At 50.1% G+C, this 12,164-nt stretch overlaps 1 protein-coding gene across 3 annotated transcripts in view; it reads left to right on the top strand.

Moving 5' to 3' along the window:
- ACTN1 (actinin alpha 1) overlaps window positions 1–12,164 on the top strand; it is a 76,240-nt gene that overhangs the window by 62,848 nt on the left and 1,228 nt on the right. The window contains exons 13-21 of one of the 3 annotated variants that reach the window (XM_061998800.1): window positions 1,308–1,416; window positions 1,890–2,030; window positions 4,006–4,188; window positions 4,876–5,010; window positions 5,768–5,947; window positions 6,844–6,990; window positions 8,893–8,973; window positions 9,513–9,578; window positions 10,881–11,039. In XM_061998800.1, coding sequence (XP_061854784.1) covers window positions 1,308–1,416; window positions 1,890–2,030; window positions 4,006–4,188; window positions 4,876–5,010; window positions 5,768–5,947; window positions 6,844–6,990; window positions 8,893–8,973; window positions 9,513–9,578; window positions 10,881–11,039 — 1,201 coding nt within the window. The remainder of the gene's footprint in view (window positions 1–1,307; window positions 1,417–1,889; window positions 2,031–4,005; window positions 4,189–4,875; window positions 5,011–5,767; window positions 5,948–6,843; window positions 6,991–8,892; window positions 8,974–9,512; window positions 9,579–10,880; window positions 11,040–12,164) is intronic. The other 2 variants (XM_061998799.1, XM_061998797.1) reach the window with 2 other exon arrangements.

Raw genomic sequence — 12,164 nt, 5'->3', positions numbered from 1 at the left:
AGCAGGGAAGGCTGGAGCAGGAAAGCTGGGGTAGAGGTGACTTCCTCCAAAGTGTGAGAACACTGGGCTCTGCCATCCTCCCAAAAGCCATTTTCCCTCTCAGCAGAGGCCATGCCCTGAAACACCATGCCTGAGCTCTTTTGTCCCCCTAGATTCACTGCCAGGGAGGCAGAGAGGGTCTAGAAGAAAGAAGCCACTGTGGCTGCCCTTGCCAGGTGTATCTGAGGGCATGGCACCTTCCCCCCCTCCCCAGCAGCAGTGGTCCAGCAAGGGTGTGTTACAAGCCAGGCTTTCAGAAGCAGTTCTTTGATGTGCAGTGCTGGCTCTGCAGCAAAGTAGATCAAGGACCTGATCTGGATTAAAACCCCAGCAAAGGAGAAGTTATTTTTAGCCCAGATCAGTTTCGTGGCGAGTCTCCCACGAGACTCTGCCAGCAGTTATGCCCAAACACCTCAGGAGGGCAATACAGTGGTGGGGCAAAACAGGGCTGGGGAAGGCAAGAGGAAGCTGTTGAAAACTGCTCATCAGATGGCAGTTGGTAGCCCAGTGAGTTACTCTGCTTTCTCTTTTGAGGCTGGCACTTCCCAGCTTGGCTTGTCTCCCTCTGCCTGCAGGTTTCTCTCTCTTTGTCTGTGTGCAGAACCAAGAGCACAAAGCAGTACAAGGCCACAAGCTTCAGCTTACCCCTGTGCTTTCCTTTCTCCAGCCTGTCTTCCATGAATGTCAGACGCCAGACATCTCAGCAGAGTGCTCCCTGTCAGGCCTGAAGGGGAGGAGAGACTTGCCCTGTAACTCTCAGATGGCCCTGGGGAAAGGCCTGGGTTGTGTGATTGAGCTGTTCCTTGCAGTCCATCCTGTGCAGCTCTTGGAACAGTCTTAAGCCTTTTCTGTGCCTTCACAGCCAGACCTTTGCTGCTCATTCTGCTGTGCAAGCTGCAGATAGCTAGCCTGTGTGATGTTCTGAAGCAGAATACAGGGGCATATGTCTCTACTCGTTATCTGTTTATTCCCAGCTGGAGCAAAAGCCTTTCCTTCCTCCCCCCAGTGCCAGCATCTTCCCATCAGGCAGCCAGCACCAGTGCTTGCTGAGGCCTTGGGTGGTGGTTATTTTTACTCTTGTTCTGTTCTGTCTGATGTACTGTAACATACAGTGTCTCCAAAACGAGATACTGCCGTCTTGCTGGCTTCCTTTACTTGCAGGGACCGTGGGCTCTTTGTCTGAATGATAAGGATGTCTAAAGTGTTTCTCTTTCTTCTCCAAAAGATCTTTATTTGTCTTGTCCTTTTTTTCCCCACACCCTTTATAGTGAGCTGGACTATTACGACTCCCCCAGCGTCAATGCCAGGTGCCAGAAGATCTGTGATCAGTGGGATAATCTGGGTGCCCTGACCCAGAAGCGGAGGGAAGCCCTGGAGGTGAGACCCGTCACACATTGTACCTTTGGGATCCTGTGGATAGGCCGTTTGTGGGGAGCAAGCTGCAGTGAGACACGGGCTCTCCTGTGCGCTCTGCAACATCCCCAGCTGTAAATGAGGGCTACATTTCAGTATATTGAGCCTGGTTTTGCCCTTCCAGCCCAATTATGGTGCCATTAGTTTGCTCAGGCTATTGATTTGTTTCTGCTTTTCAGTGTTTGGTAGTTCTGTCACGCTTGACAAGACTGTCCTTGTTTTGGTTTGTTTCAAAGGAGCTCAGATTTTTCGCTCTGAGGAAGAAATCCATCCTGTGTGTAATCTCTTAACACAGCAAGAGAGACCTTAACTGTAGTGCTGGGAGCACCAAGAAGGTCTGAAAGGAAGCAGCAGCTCAGACACTCGTGTATCTATGGGATTATTCTTCTTTAACCATCTTTCCTGATTATCTTCCCTTTATTTTTGTGCATGTCCAGAGGACAGAGAAGCTACTGGAAACAATTGACCAGTTGTACCTGGAATATGCCAAACGAGCTGCCCCTTTCAATAACTGGATGGAAGGGGCCATGGAGGACCTGCAGGACACGTTCATTGTTCACACCATCGAGGAGATCCAGGTAGGGGTGCTCATTTGCACCGGTCAGGCTGGGACAGGGAGAAGTGTGGCCACTCCTGGGTTCCTAGAGGTACTGAAGGTCATGTTGTGGTGTTTCTGCTCCAGTGAGTGAGCATTAGTGAGATAAACAAAAAGGAGCCTGGGTTTTTTCCCTTGGTTTCATCACAAAACCTGAATCTCAGCGGGTATGAAATATGCCCACAACATCCATCTGCACGTCAAGAACCGAAAAGGGGTTTTTCATTGTAACTCCAGAGTCTAATTAATGGAAGCCTGAAAACTGAGAGACTCTTTTAGGGTCTCTGGGAGCCTTTTAAGGTTTTTGTGACTTTTTTTAACCCACATGAGCAAAGCTAAGTGCTGCTCACAGGTTCTACAGGCCATTTAATGTCATGTGCAGGTCATTTGGCCCTAGGCGATAGGATGTGCCCTGAGGGCAGTTGCTGAGCTGCCAGCTGGGCTCCTGTGCTGAGCACAAGGAACATTGGAGTTGTTTGCTTTGGTGGTGGATTACCATTTGAAGAGAAAGTCTTCTTGCTTCCTGCAAGATAACAGGAGGTATCTCATTCAGCAAGGGTGTTACAAAAGCAACTTGAGGTATTTACAGGCAATTTTCAGACCTTTGAGAGCAGGAATTACTGTTCTCTGAGCAAAGAAAGTTCTGTTCTTTTGCTTGATGGGCAGTGAGGCAGATGGGAGATTAACAGGAGACACTGCAGCCAGGGGACAGGGGTACTGAAGTAGCCCTAGATTGCTATCAGCTCTTTTACTGGGCTGCAGCTTGTTTCTTCCGCCCTTCCCTCCTGAACAAAGAGGTTCAGTAAGCCTTTCCTAATGCAGAACAAATCTGAACAGCATTTCAACACTTTCATCAGGGCTATGACTGTTGGCAGTATCTTTCCCAGCCCCCCAGCCTTGCATTACATCTCTATGGCCACTGCAGCAGCTGCAAGGCAATGAGTCACCATGTAAGAAAGCAATTTTACTAAAGGTAGTTACAGTGTGTGTGTACAGAGTGATCAGTCATGTGGTTTACTTCAATTCCCTTTTCTCTCCACACTGTTCCCTTGATTATCCCTGCACATACCTCTCCATCCCCCATTCGTTTTGCTGCCTCTTTCCCTGCCTTTGCTTCCCTGGTCTTGATCTTGCAGGCTTCTGGAATGAAGTACCTTAAAGGCCGTAGAAGCTCTGGGAGGTGAGCCAGGACCAACTGGCTTGTCAGCTGTCCACAAACAACTACCAGCAAGTGTGGCCACACCATTGGTCCTTGGAGCACGGTCTGGGCAGCACAGCCAGATGGGGAGCAGAAAGGGCCTTTGTGTTGAGGGAGGAGGAGCTGCCTTCCAGCAGCAGGAGCATATGTTGCCTATGCAAGTTTGCTGTAGGCTGGAAGAACCTCACCTGGTTCTGACTGACTCTCATCTGGCTGAATCTGACTTGCTATTCATCTGGAGTTATCTTGGTGCAGAACTAGTGTGTAGCTAGTGGGAGAAGAAAAGTGTGGTGCATTTGCACCAGTGGGAATCACAGAATCATTCTGGCTGGGAAAGACCTTTAAGATGATTGAGTGCAACCACTCACCTCGCACTGCCAGGCCTGTCACTAAACCGTATCTATCTCTCAGCACTTCATCTATAACAAGAGTGTGTTAAGCAACGCTCATAGTCAGATCTTCTGCCCAAAGGGGCTGACAGGCAGTCACTGAGCAGTGCTGGAGAAATAGTTCCCCCTAAATAATGAGCCAGAATTATGCCAGTTTTGGGGATGCAATCTGATCAGCCTGGGACAGAGGGAAAAACAGAGTTTGCATCATTTAACTACTTAAAGCAGCCTGGGAGAAGCTGAGAAGTGCATTAGAGCAGCCTGCTCTGTGTGCTGGGAATGTGTGTGCTTCTGCAGGGATACATTTGCTGAAGAGGCTGTTCAGTAACTAATGTCCTTGTCCTCCTTTTGCTGCTACCTTGGTTCTGCAGGGATTGACCACAGCCCACGAGCAGTTCAAGGCCACTCTGCCAGATGCTGACAAGGAGCGACAGGCCATCCTGGGGATCCACAACGAAGTCTCAAAGATCGTCCAGACGTACCACGTCAACATGGCAGGAACGAACCCTTACACTACAATCACCCCACACGAGATCAATGGCAAATGGGAACATGTAAGTTCTTTCCAGCCTTGCCAGTCAGTCTGGGAGGATGCTGCTGCTCTGTCACCGAGGCCCCAGGAAGCAGATTCTTTACTCTTCAGTTCCCCTCTCATGCTTACTGCTCATTCTATTGGCATTTCATTTTGGTTCAACTGCCACGTGCTTGGAAAGTGGAAGAGGTCTTCTGAATAAATGCCCAAGGTGTGTCAGATCTCTTCCACTTGCTATTTTAACAAGGAAAGATGCTAAGTTAAAGGCTTTGAGGTTTGCAGTCCTCAGCTGAGCTCACAAGCCAGTTGAGTATGGCATATGAGTCTGTCCCTTTCCCCCACTCAGCCCCTCAGATGTGCTGTCTCCAGAGCCAAGTGGCGTTCCCTTGCCGGAATGATCCTGAGAGCAGCTAGTCTCCATAGCAGCCATGCTGATGGTTCTTACTACCAAAGTGAGGTCTGAACAGTCTTGCAATTCAGTGAACGAGCCCCCAAAAGCCCAAGCAGTGGAAAGAAGCTGCTTCTGGTCTCCCATGGCCTGAGATGAGTTTGCAGCAGGCAGGACCCACATTGCATGAGCCTTCCCACCGTGTCCCACACCATCTGAGTGCTTGTTTTCAGTGCAAACACCACTCCTCCCGGCCTTGCAGCAATTTCTCCATGCACTGCAGTGTGTCTGAAGCGCACACTTTGTTCCTGTGTGCTGTAGGTGCGGCAGCTGGTGCCCAGGAGGGATCAGGCCCTGATGGAGGAACATGCTCGCCAGCAGCAGAACGAACGGCTCCGTAAGCAGTTTGGGGCACAGGCCAACGTCATCGGACCCTGGATCCAGACCAAGATGGAGGTAGTGCTTTGCTCACGTGCAAACAGCCTGTTTTCCTCTGTGGTCTTCACTGAAATTCTTGTTCCTGGTCTTTCTTGTCACGGTCCCTCTCCCTTCAGGTTACAAAAAGAGAACATTTTCACAGAGAATGTGGAGACTCTCAACACTGATAACAGCCATTGCAGTGCTGCTGCTTTTCTTCCCCTTACTCTTTAGTTCAGACATGAAATACATGACTCAAAATGGAGAACACTGGTGTGTTTGGTAGAGTTGTGCTTATGTGCAACAAGTTAAACATTCCAGATCAGAGGCATATTTTGTGTAACTGCTTTCACAGCAATGGTCTGGGTGTGTGTGACAGAACAAACACAATTAGCATGTCAGGCGTCAGCAGGTGAGACCTTTTTAAGGGAGATTCTTTGAGCTAAAGCGGTTTGAGGTGGTGAAATGGGAAAACATGAAGCTACTGCTGATGGCAGGAGCAACTGCAGAAACGTGTCTGTACGAAGGCAGTACCTCAGAAGGAGATCTGGCTTAGTACATTACCGGCCTATGGACTGCAGCTTCTGTTTCTGTTGTATTCTTGTACTAGACACATCTCATGTGACTCACCTCACTTGGAAATTGTCTGGGGCTCTGCTTAAACTTTTGCTGACGCTTGTTTTGGCTCATTTAAAGTAACTGCTCCTTGAGACTCCTCACGCTGTGTGCCCATGACATAGCTGCAGTAGGTGAGAGGCGTGCTGAGGTGTCTGACTGCCGTGTCTCTGCTGCGCAGGAGATCGGCCGCATCTCCATCGAGATGCACGGCACCCTGGAGGACCAGCTCAGCCACCTGCGCCAGTACGAGAAGAGCATCGTCAACTACAAACCAAAGATCGACCAGCTGGAAGGAGACCACCAGCAGATCCAGGAAGCGCTCATCTTCGACAACAAGCACACCAACTACACCATGGAGGTGAGTGCTGCGGCGGCAGCTCAGAGCCGGCTCGGCCTCGGCCGCTCGCAGCTCTGGCAGTGCTGTGGCTCCCGCGCTCGCGGCCCTGTGGCCAAGCCTGCAACAAACCTGGCGCTGAGTCCCCGCTGGACTCGATGCCAGCTCACCCCAGTGTACCTCCAAACACAGACAGTACATATAACCCGGATGAGATCAGCGGCATTGCTTGAGAAATGGGCTGCTCTCGTTCTTCCTGCAGCCCGGCTGTGGCGGCCTATGAGCTGGGATTAGAGAGCTCCAGGGAGTGCTGGTGCTCTTCAGCTGCCACAGCCTGGCAGGACAGGGAAGAAATACAACAAAAGCTCTTTAATGTGAGAGTCTGACTTTCTGCTGGCAATGTGAGGTTTCTTGGAAGCAATCTGGAGTTCAGCATTAGTCCAGCAGAACACAGATGGGCTTTGAAGCTTGTCTTTTGGTTTCTGGCCAGCTCTCCATTAAGCAACAGCAGTGGCAGCAGAGCCACCAGTGACTTCTAAGGACTGTGGTTTATTTATTTTCTTGGTAAGGAGAGTTTTCTGCCCTGCTGAGCCCTAGAAACACTGGATTTGATTCTCGTTTGTGTTGAAGGCCCCCAATGCGTTGCTATGACAAGGCAAAGGAACTTGGCAATAGCACCAAGACTTGCTTAAGATTAGGAACTGGCCTCTTCAATACTTTTTTTCAGTCAAAATTCAGATTTTAAACATCTGGTTGGCTCACAACACAAATGAGAAGGAAGCTTTTCTGAGGAAATGGACTTCTCCTGCCTTGCCCACCACGGTCATTTAGTTTGCAACAAGCAGCACGTTGGATCCGCTGGCCTCAGCAGCAAAAGAGCTGCTCTGTAACTTAAAAATCATCCTGTGCTCTTTTGGCAGCATATCCGAGTGGGCTGGGAGCAATTGCTAACAACGATTGCTAGAACCATCAACGAAGTGGAAAACCAGATCCTGACCCGTGATGCCAAAGGAATCAGCCAGGAACAGATGAACGAGTTCCGGGCTTCTTTCAACCACTTCGACAGGGTGAGTCAGTGCTGCCTGCAGCCTGGGGAGCCGCCAGCTCCCACGGGGCTGTGCAGTGCAGCTGAAACCACACAGGCACACAGATACAACTACAGCAGTAGAAGGTGTTTCCATGTTAGGAAGGTCACTCCTGTGGAGCAGTCACTGCTGTGCAGAATGACTGCTAAGTGATCAGTAGACCAGGAGAAGTGTGTTTCACAGGAAACTGCTGAGTTGCCTGATAAAGCTCAAGTATGGGAAAGTTTAAAGGCTTGTGTAGGAAACCAGACTTTTAGCCCATCTTCTCCAGAGAGGAGATTATCTTGATTTATAAAACTCTTTGGAGCAGCTGCCCCTCCACTGACATACCATCACACAAACCTGTATTGAAGAAAACAGCCTTGCTCCTGTGTGGAGCAAAGAGGAGGATCTCTACAGACCACGGCATTACATGACTGCTGTAAAGCCTGCCCTGCCTTCCTCTGGAAATACAAGCCAGAGCACTGATGGGTGCAATTAGAAAGGAATTCCTTGAAAGGAATTCTCCTCCCTTCGATTTGCCAGCCTGTCTGCAGCTCTTCCTTCTGCAACTGGAATGACAAAGGTGTTGTGCAGGGAGGCACAGACAGGAGGCCAAGCCTGAACCAGCTCCCCTCTCAGCCCCTTCCCTGCTGTCAGGAAATGGGTGAGCAGCCTGCAGAGGCACTGAGTCAGTGATGCACATACTTGCCACACCAGCCAGACTGTACAAAGGTCTCCAGAGACCAGGGCTACAGCTGCCCTCAGAGACTGGCAACACTTTCAGACTGTTAACCCTGGCTATTTCAACCCTTCTCTGCCTCAGGAGCAAAACTGGTTTCTTGCTCAGCAGAGGGACCCGTACAGCCCCGCCTGTAGATTTCGTGTTTTGACCTTTGTGTCGTTTTTCCCTTCCTCCACAACAGCCTGAATGATAATGCAGAGAGGATGTGAGCTTCCCATCTTCAGCTGTGTATTTGATTTGTGAAGGCTTAATGCTCTAAAAGCTGATTTTTTGAGGAAGTTGCTTGGGATTGTCCCCACCGTCCTGCCTGCAGCTTCCCTGATGTGGCCAGAGATGGTGGCGGCAGGCAGGGGCTCTTCAGTGCTTGGGGGCTGCCCTGAGCTAAAATCCTGCGGGGTGGATGGGGATTCTCAGTTCCTGTGTGTAGTCTGAGGGGTACACGCCAGCCCTGGGGGAGTGGGGAGTGAGCAGAGGGAGCGGCCAGCCGCCGAGCCGCGTCGTGCTGCGCTGAACAGCCGTGCTGTTTGCAGAGCTGAGCACTTGAAACAGCTTTGCCAGTCAAAGCTCCACCTTACGTGCAGGTCTCATAAATACCCATAATGCTGCTCCCCTGGGCTTCAGCTCGTTTTCCTTGTCTGTTCCTGGGATGCCCTGACAGCTAAGCTTCCTTAGGTTTGTTGCCAATCACACCTGCCCTCACCTCCTCCTTTAGTGGGACTTGTGACTAGAAGATTAAGGCAACGCTTCCCACTGCCTCTGCCTGCTTACCTGCACTCTGGGTCCCTCGTGACACATAGGGCTTCTGACACGAAGGGTCATTCACTTGGGAGACGGAGATCTCGCCGCTTCCGAGCATCAAGTGTTGTTGTGCTTCAGATGCCCTCGAGATGCGAGGAGCTCTCTCAGGAGGGACTGTTCCGAGAGCGTTTGTGACACATCTGAAATGTCATTGTGATATCTAATGTTGTGCACTTTTTATTTTTCTTCCCTGTTTTCTATCTGCATGTCATTCTCCTCTCCCTCTCCTCACCCACTGCATGGTGCACCCGTTTGTCATCCTTCCACCTCCCTCCATCTCCCGTGTGTGTCTGCTGCCTCTGCCCCACACCGGCACGCCGCTGGCACTGCATGTCCCGCTGCCTGGCACACCGCATAACCAGGACCACTCCGGCACACTTGGCCCTGAGGAGTTCAAAGCCTGTCTCATCAGCTTGGGTTACGATATTGGAAACGATGCACAGGTACTGACTGCTAGTGGTGATCACAGGCAGATGTTAAACTGGGGAAAAATAACCGGTTTTTCCTTTCTTTTCTTGTTTGTCTTGATCCATCTCTCATTGCTGTTCTTGTGTTTGACTGTACCTACCCCACCTCCCTGTGCTGCTTCCTTTCTGAATGTACTTTGGTGTCTGTTCCTGCTTCATTCCCTAATTGTTTGTCTTGGGTGAATTCCTTTTGCCTTCCAACTACTCCATTTTCTTCTGTTCCACTCCACGCTCCTTTTCTTATCCATCCCTCGACCTGACTCGATATCTTCACTCCTCTTTTTTCCATGTGTTCCATGTGTGTGAACTATTGCACATCCAAACCCACCTTTGCTTCTCCGTGGTTTCACAAACTGCCTTTCTTACGTTGTTTTTCATTGTCCTGTAAATCCTTCTTTCCGTCTCCTTCCCCCCCAAACCTCATTCTTCGTGACGTCTCCTGTGGGTTCATTTCTCCCTCGACTGGTCTCCCTCTTCTCTCCTGGCTTTTTCCATCTTTGCATCACTCCCTGTAGAAGAAGACTGGTATGATGGATTGTGAAGATTTCCGAGCCTGCCTTATCTCCATGGGTTACAATATGGTAATGTAGAGCCCTCTGTCACTCCTGATTCTCGTAGGCACCTTCCAAAATAAACAGAGTGTGTAGTGAATCAAGGTAAATACGGGTCTGTTTTCCAGCAGCGGATGTTAAATCCAGTGTTAGTTGTACATGCAAAATTGTCACCTCCTCACAGGAGGCCGAAGGTAAAACATCCATCAGCGGCATTGTCCGGTCCCTGGGGGTTTCAGATAAAACTTGTGTCCCTCAAACTGTGTAGCCACAAGTGGAAGAAACAATAAACTTCCTGCCATTTCTTTCACACCTCTCTTCCTGTACATAGAAGTAAGTTCAAGTTCCAGATAGCCTCCCTGGAGCTTTTCCCTCACTACAAGAGTAACGTGTGGCACTTTGAGGGGCACCGTAACTAATAGGAGGAGCTTCACCAAAGACTGGTGCTCATCAAAGGGCAGGAGAAGAGCACAGTGCAGGAGAGCTGTACTCTCAGTGTCTCTGCTCCTGATGTCAGGCAAAGCAGCATTCATTCATGTCCCTCATCAGCCCTGTATAAGTACAGACTCTGCAGCCTGGCGTGCCGAGCTGCACTAACAGATTGGATTGAAGGTACACCCTTCTAGATGTGTCAGCCTGTTCCCAGAGGAGTCAGCTCTGCTCTCCCCTCCTGTCCTGGGGAGGGAGGAGTCCCAGAGATGAGAACAGATGGTCTTCTGTTTACATGCACGAAAAAATAAAGGGCAGAAAATGGCAAAGTTTTGTCTTCAGTAGGAAACCTGTCTGCAAGGTGTCCCCTGCAAAGGCTCCCCTCCGGGACGCCCCACTGCTCCTCTCCAAAGCCTGTCTAGTTAAGATGAGCTAGATACTGTTAAAGACCCCAGAGGTGGTGGTTCTGTTTCTCTCAGCTGCAGAGAACTCTAAACAATCTCTTTCAGTAAATGGAAGTAGAAAAGGATGGGAGGAAGGCAGGTGTTTAAATACTGCTGGAGACAGGCAGCACGACGGGTATTACAGGGAAACTCGTCTTCCCCTGAAGTCTGTGTGACATTGTTCCCAGATGGGAGTGTTGTCCTAGAGCTCGATGGAGCTGGATGCTGTCCTAGGGCACAGCTGAGGATATTTTATCCCAAAGGCCAAGTGAGTGTGAAGGGTTTGTACACAAGAGCCAGCGAAAGATGAATACCCTGACTGTTAAGCAGAGCCCCAAACCCGGCGGTTTCCGCTGGGCTTTGTTTTCCTAGCTGTGAGATGTGCTGCTGGACAGTTTCCCCCCACTTGCGTGGCTCTGCTGCCCAAATGTGGAGGCTTACAGGGGTGTGTTTCCTCCAGGGAGAGGCAGAGTTTGCCCGCATCATGAGCATCGTGGACCCCAACCGCCTGGGCGTGGTGACCTTCCAGGCCTTCATTGACTTCATGTCCCGGGAGACGGCAGACACAGACACTGCTGACCAGGTTATGGCTTCCTTCAAGATCCTGGCTGGAGATAAGGTCAGCTCCACAGCTTCCTTTCCTGCATCTGCAGTGCTCCTGCTCTCCCTTTTCTCTCTTGTCTCCAAGAAAAAGTGTTGAGGGCAGCACTCTGGCACGGAGGGTGTTTTGTTTCACAGGAACACGGTGCAGAGCTGGAGGAGTGCAAGGCTGAAGTGTGGGTTAATGAGCAGCCTGCCAAGGCGCTTGAAAGTCCCGTTGAGCTGTCAGTCAGGGCTTTGCTGCCCACTCTTGCTTTAAAGATTTAATTAAGAACTTGGTTGTGATTCGTTGTTTCAGATCCAACAGATGGTTCTTGATTAGTCTTGAAGAACTATTAATTACTGACAGCTGTAAACTTGAGGTGACCTTTCTCAGGTAGACGTGTGTCACTACCCCTTGTTGCGCAATCAGTAGCAGGTTTTCATTGAAGATATGCTGCATCTGCAAGGGGAGCATCTTTTCACTGTGGGAATTGGCCCAAAGTGGGAGAGCTCACGGGGTGATACTGGAAACGGTGGTGTTCCTGAATTTGTGTCCTCTGTGGAACCAGCTCATGTCTGTACCTTTGTGTAATATTGTTTTTCTTACATGGCATCCCCACTGGTCTTACCTCTCTATTTGCTAGTGATTTTATTCTCCTCACTTGAACGGTGGGATGCTGTTTCTCAGACTGTAATGGGTTACCCTTAAGTCCAGTCCTGGCTTCCGTATTTCACTATAAACCTTGTGGTTGGTAACGCAGAAGCCCCCGATACCTGCCCTCAGGCATCTGCGCTGCTGAAGCCAGGCCTTGAAAGAATTCCACGTTACTGGGCTAGGCCAGGCACTGAATAACTAGGTGCTTCTGGATACAGTATTGCTTGTTGGCTTGTTTACTCTGTACAGTATGTTAAATGCACTTGTCAGTGTTTAATATGCTCCAGTAACTCTAACGTGAATCAGGCAGTATTCATTGTGAAGAAGAAACACCTCTTACTCATGCCAGGCATGAAACTGAAAGGCAGGGGGGGAAAAAGTCACAGGAGAGAGAGAGACAGAAATGGTGTGAAACCTGAACCATTGTTCAGACAGACTGCAAATGCCCACGAGTCAGGCAGCTAGAGACCACGGGCTGGTCAGCAAACAGGCACTGAGAAGCCAAGC

This window comes from Colius striatus, chromosome 6, assembly GCF_028858725.1.
Source record: "Colius striatus isolate bColStr4 chromosome 6, bColStr4.1.hap1, whole genome shotgun sequence".
Lineage (NCBI taxonomy): Eukaryota > Metazoa > Chordata > Aves > Coliiformes > Coliidae > Colius > Colius striatus.
The sequence above is the reverse complement of the archived record's forward strand: the minus strand, read 5'-3'. Positions and strand labels throughout refer to the sequence as shown.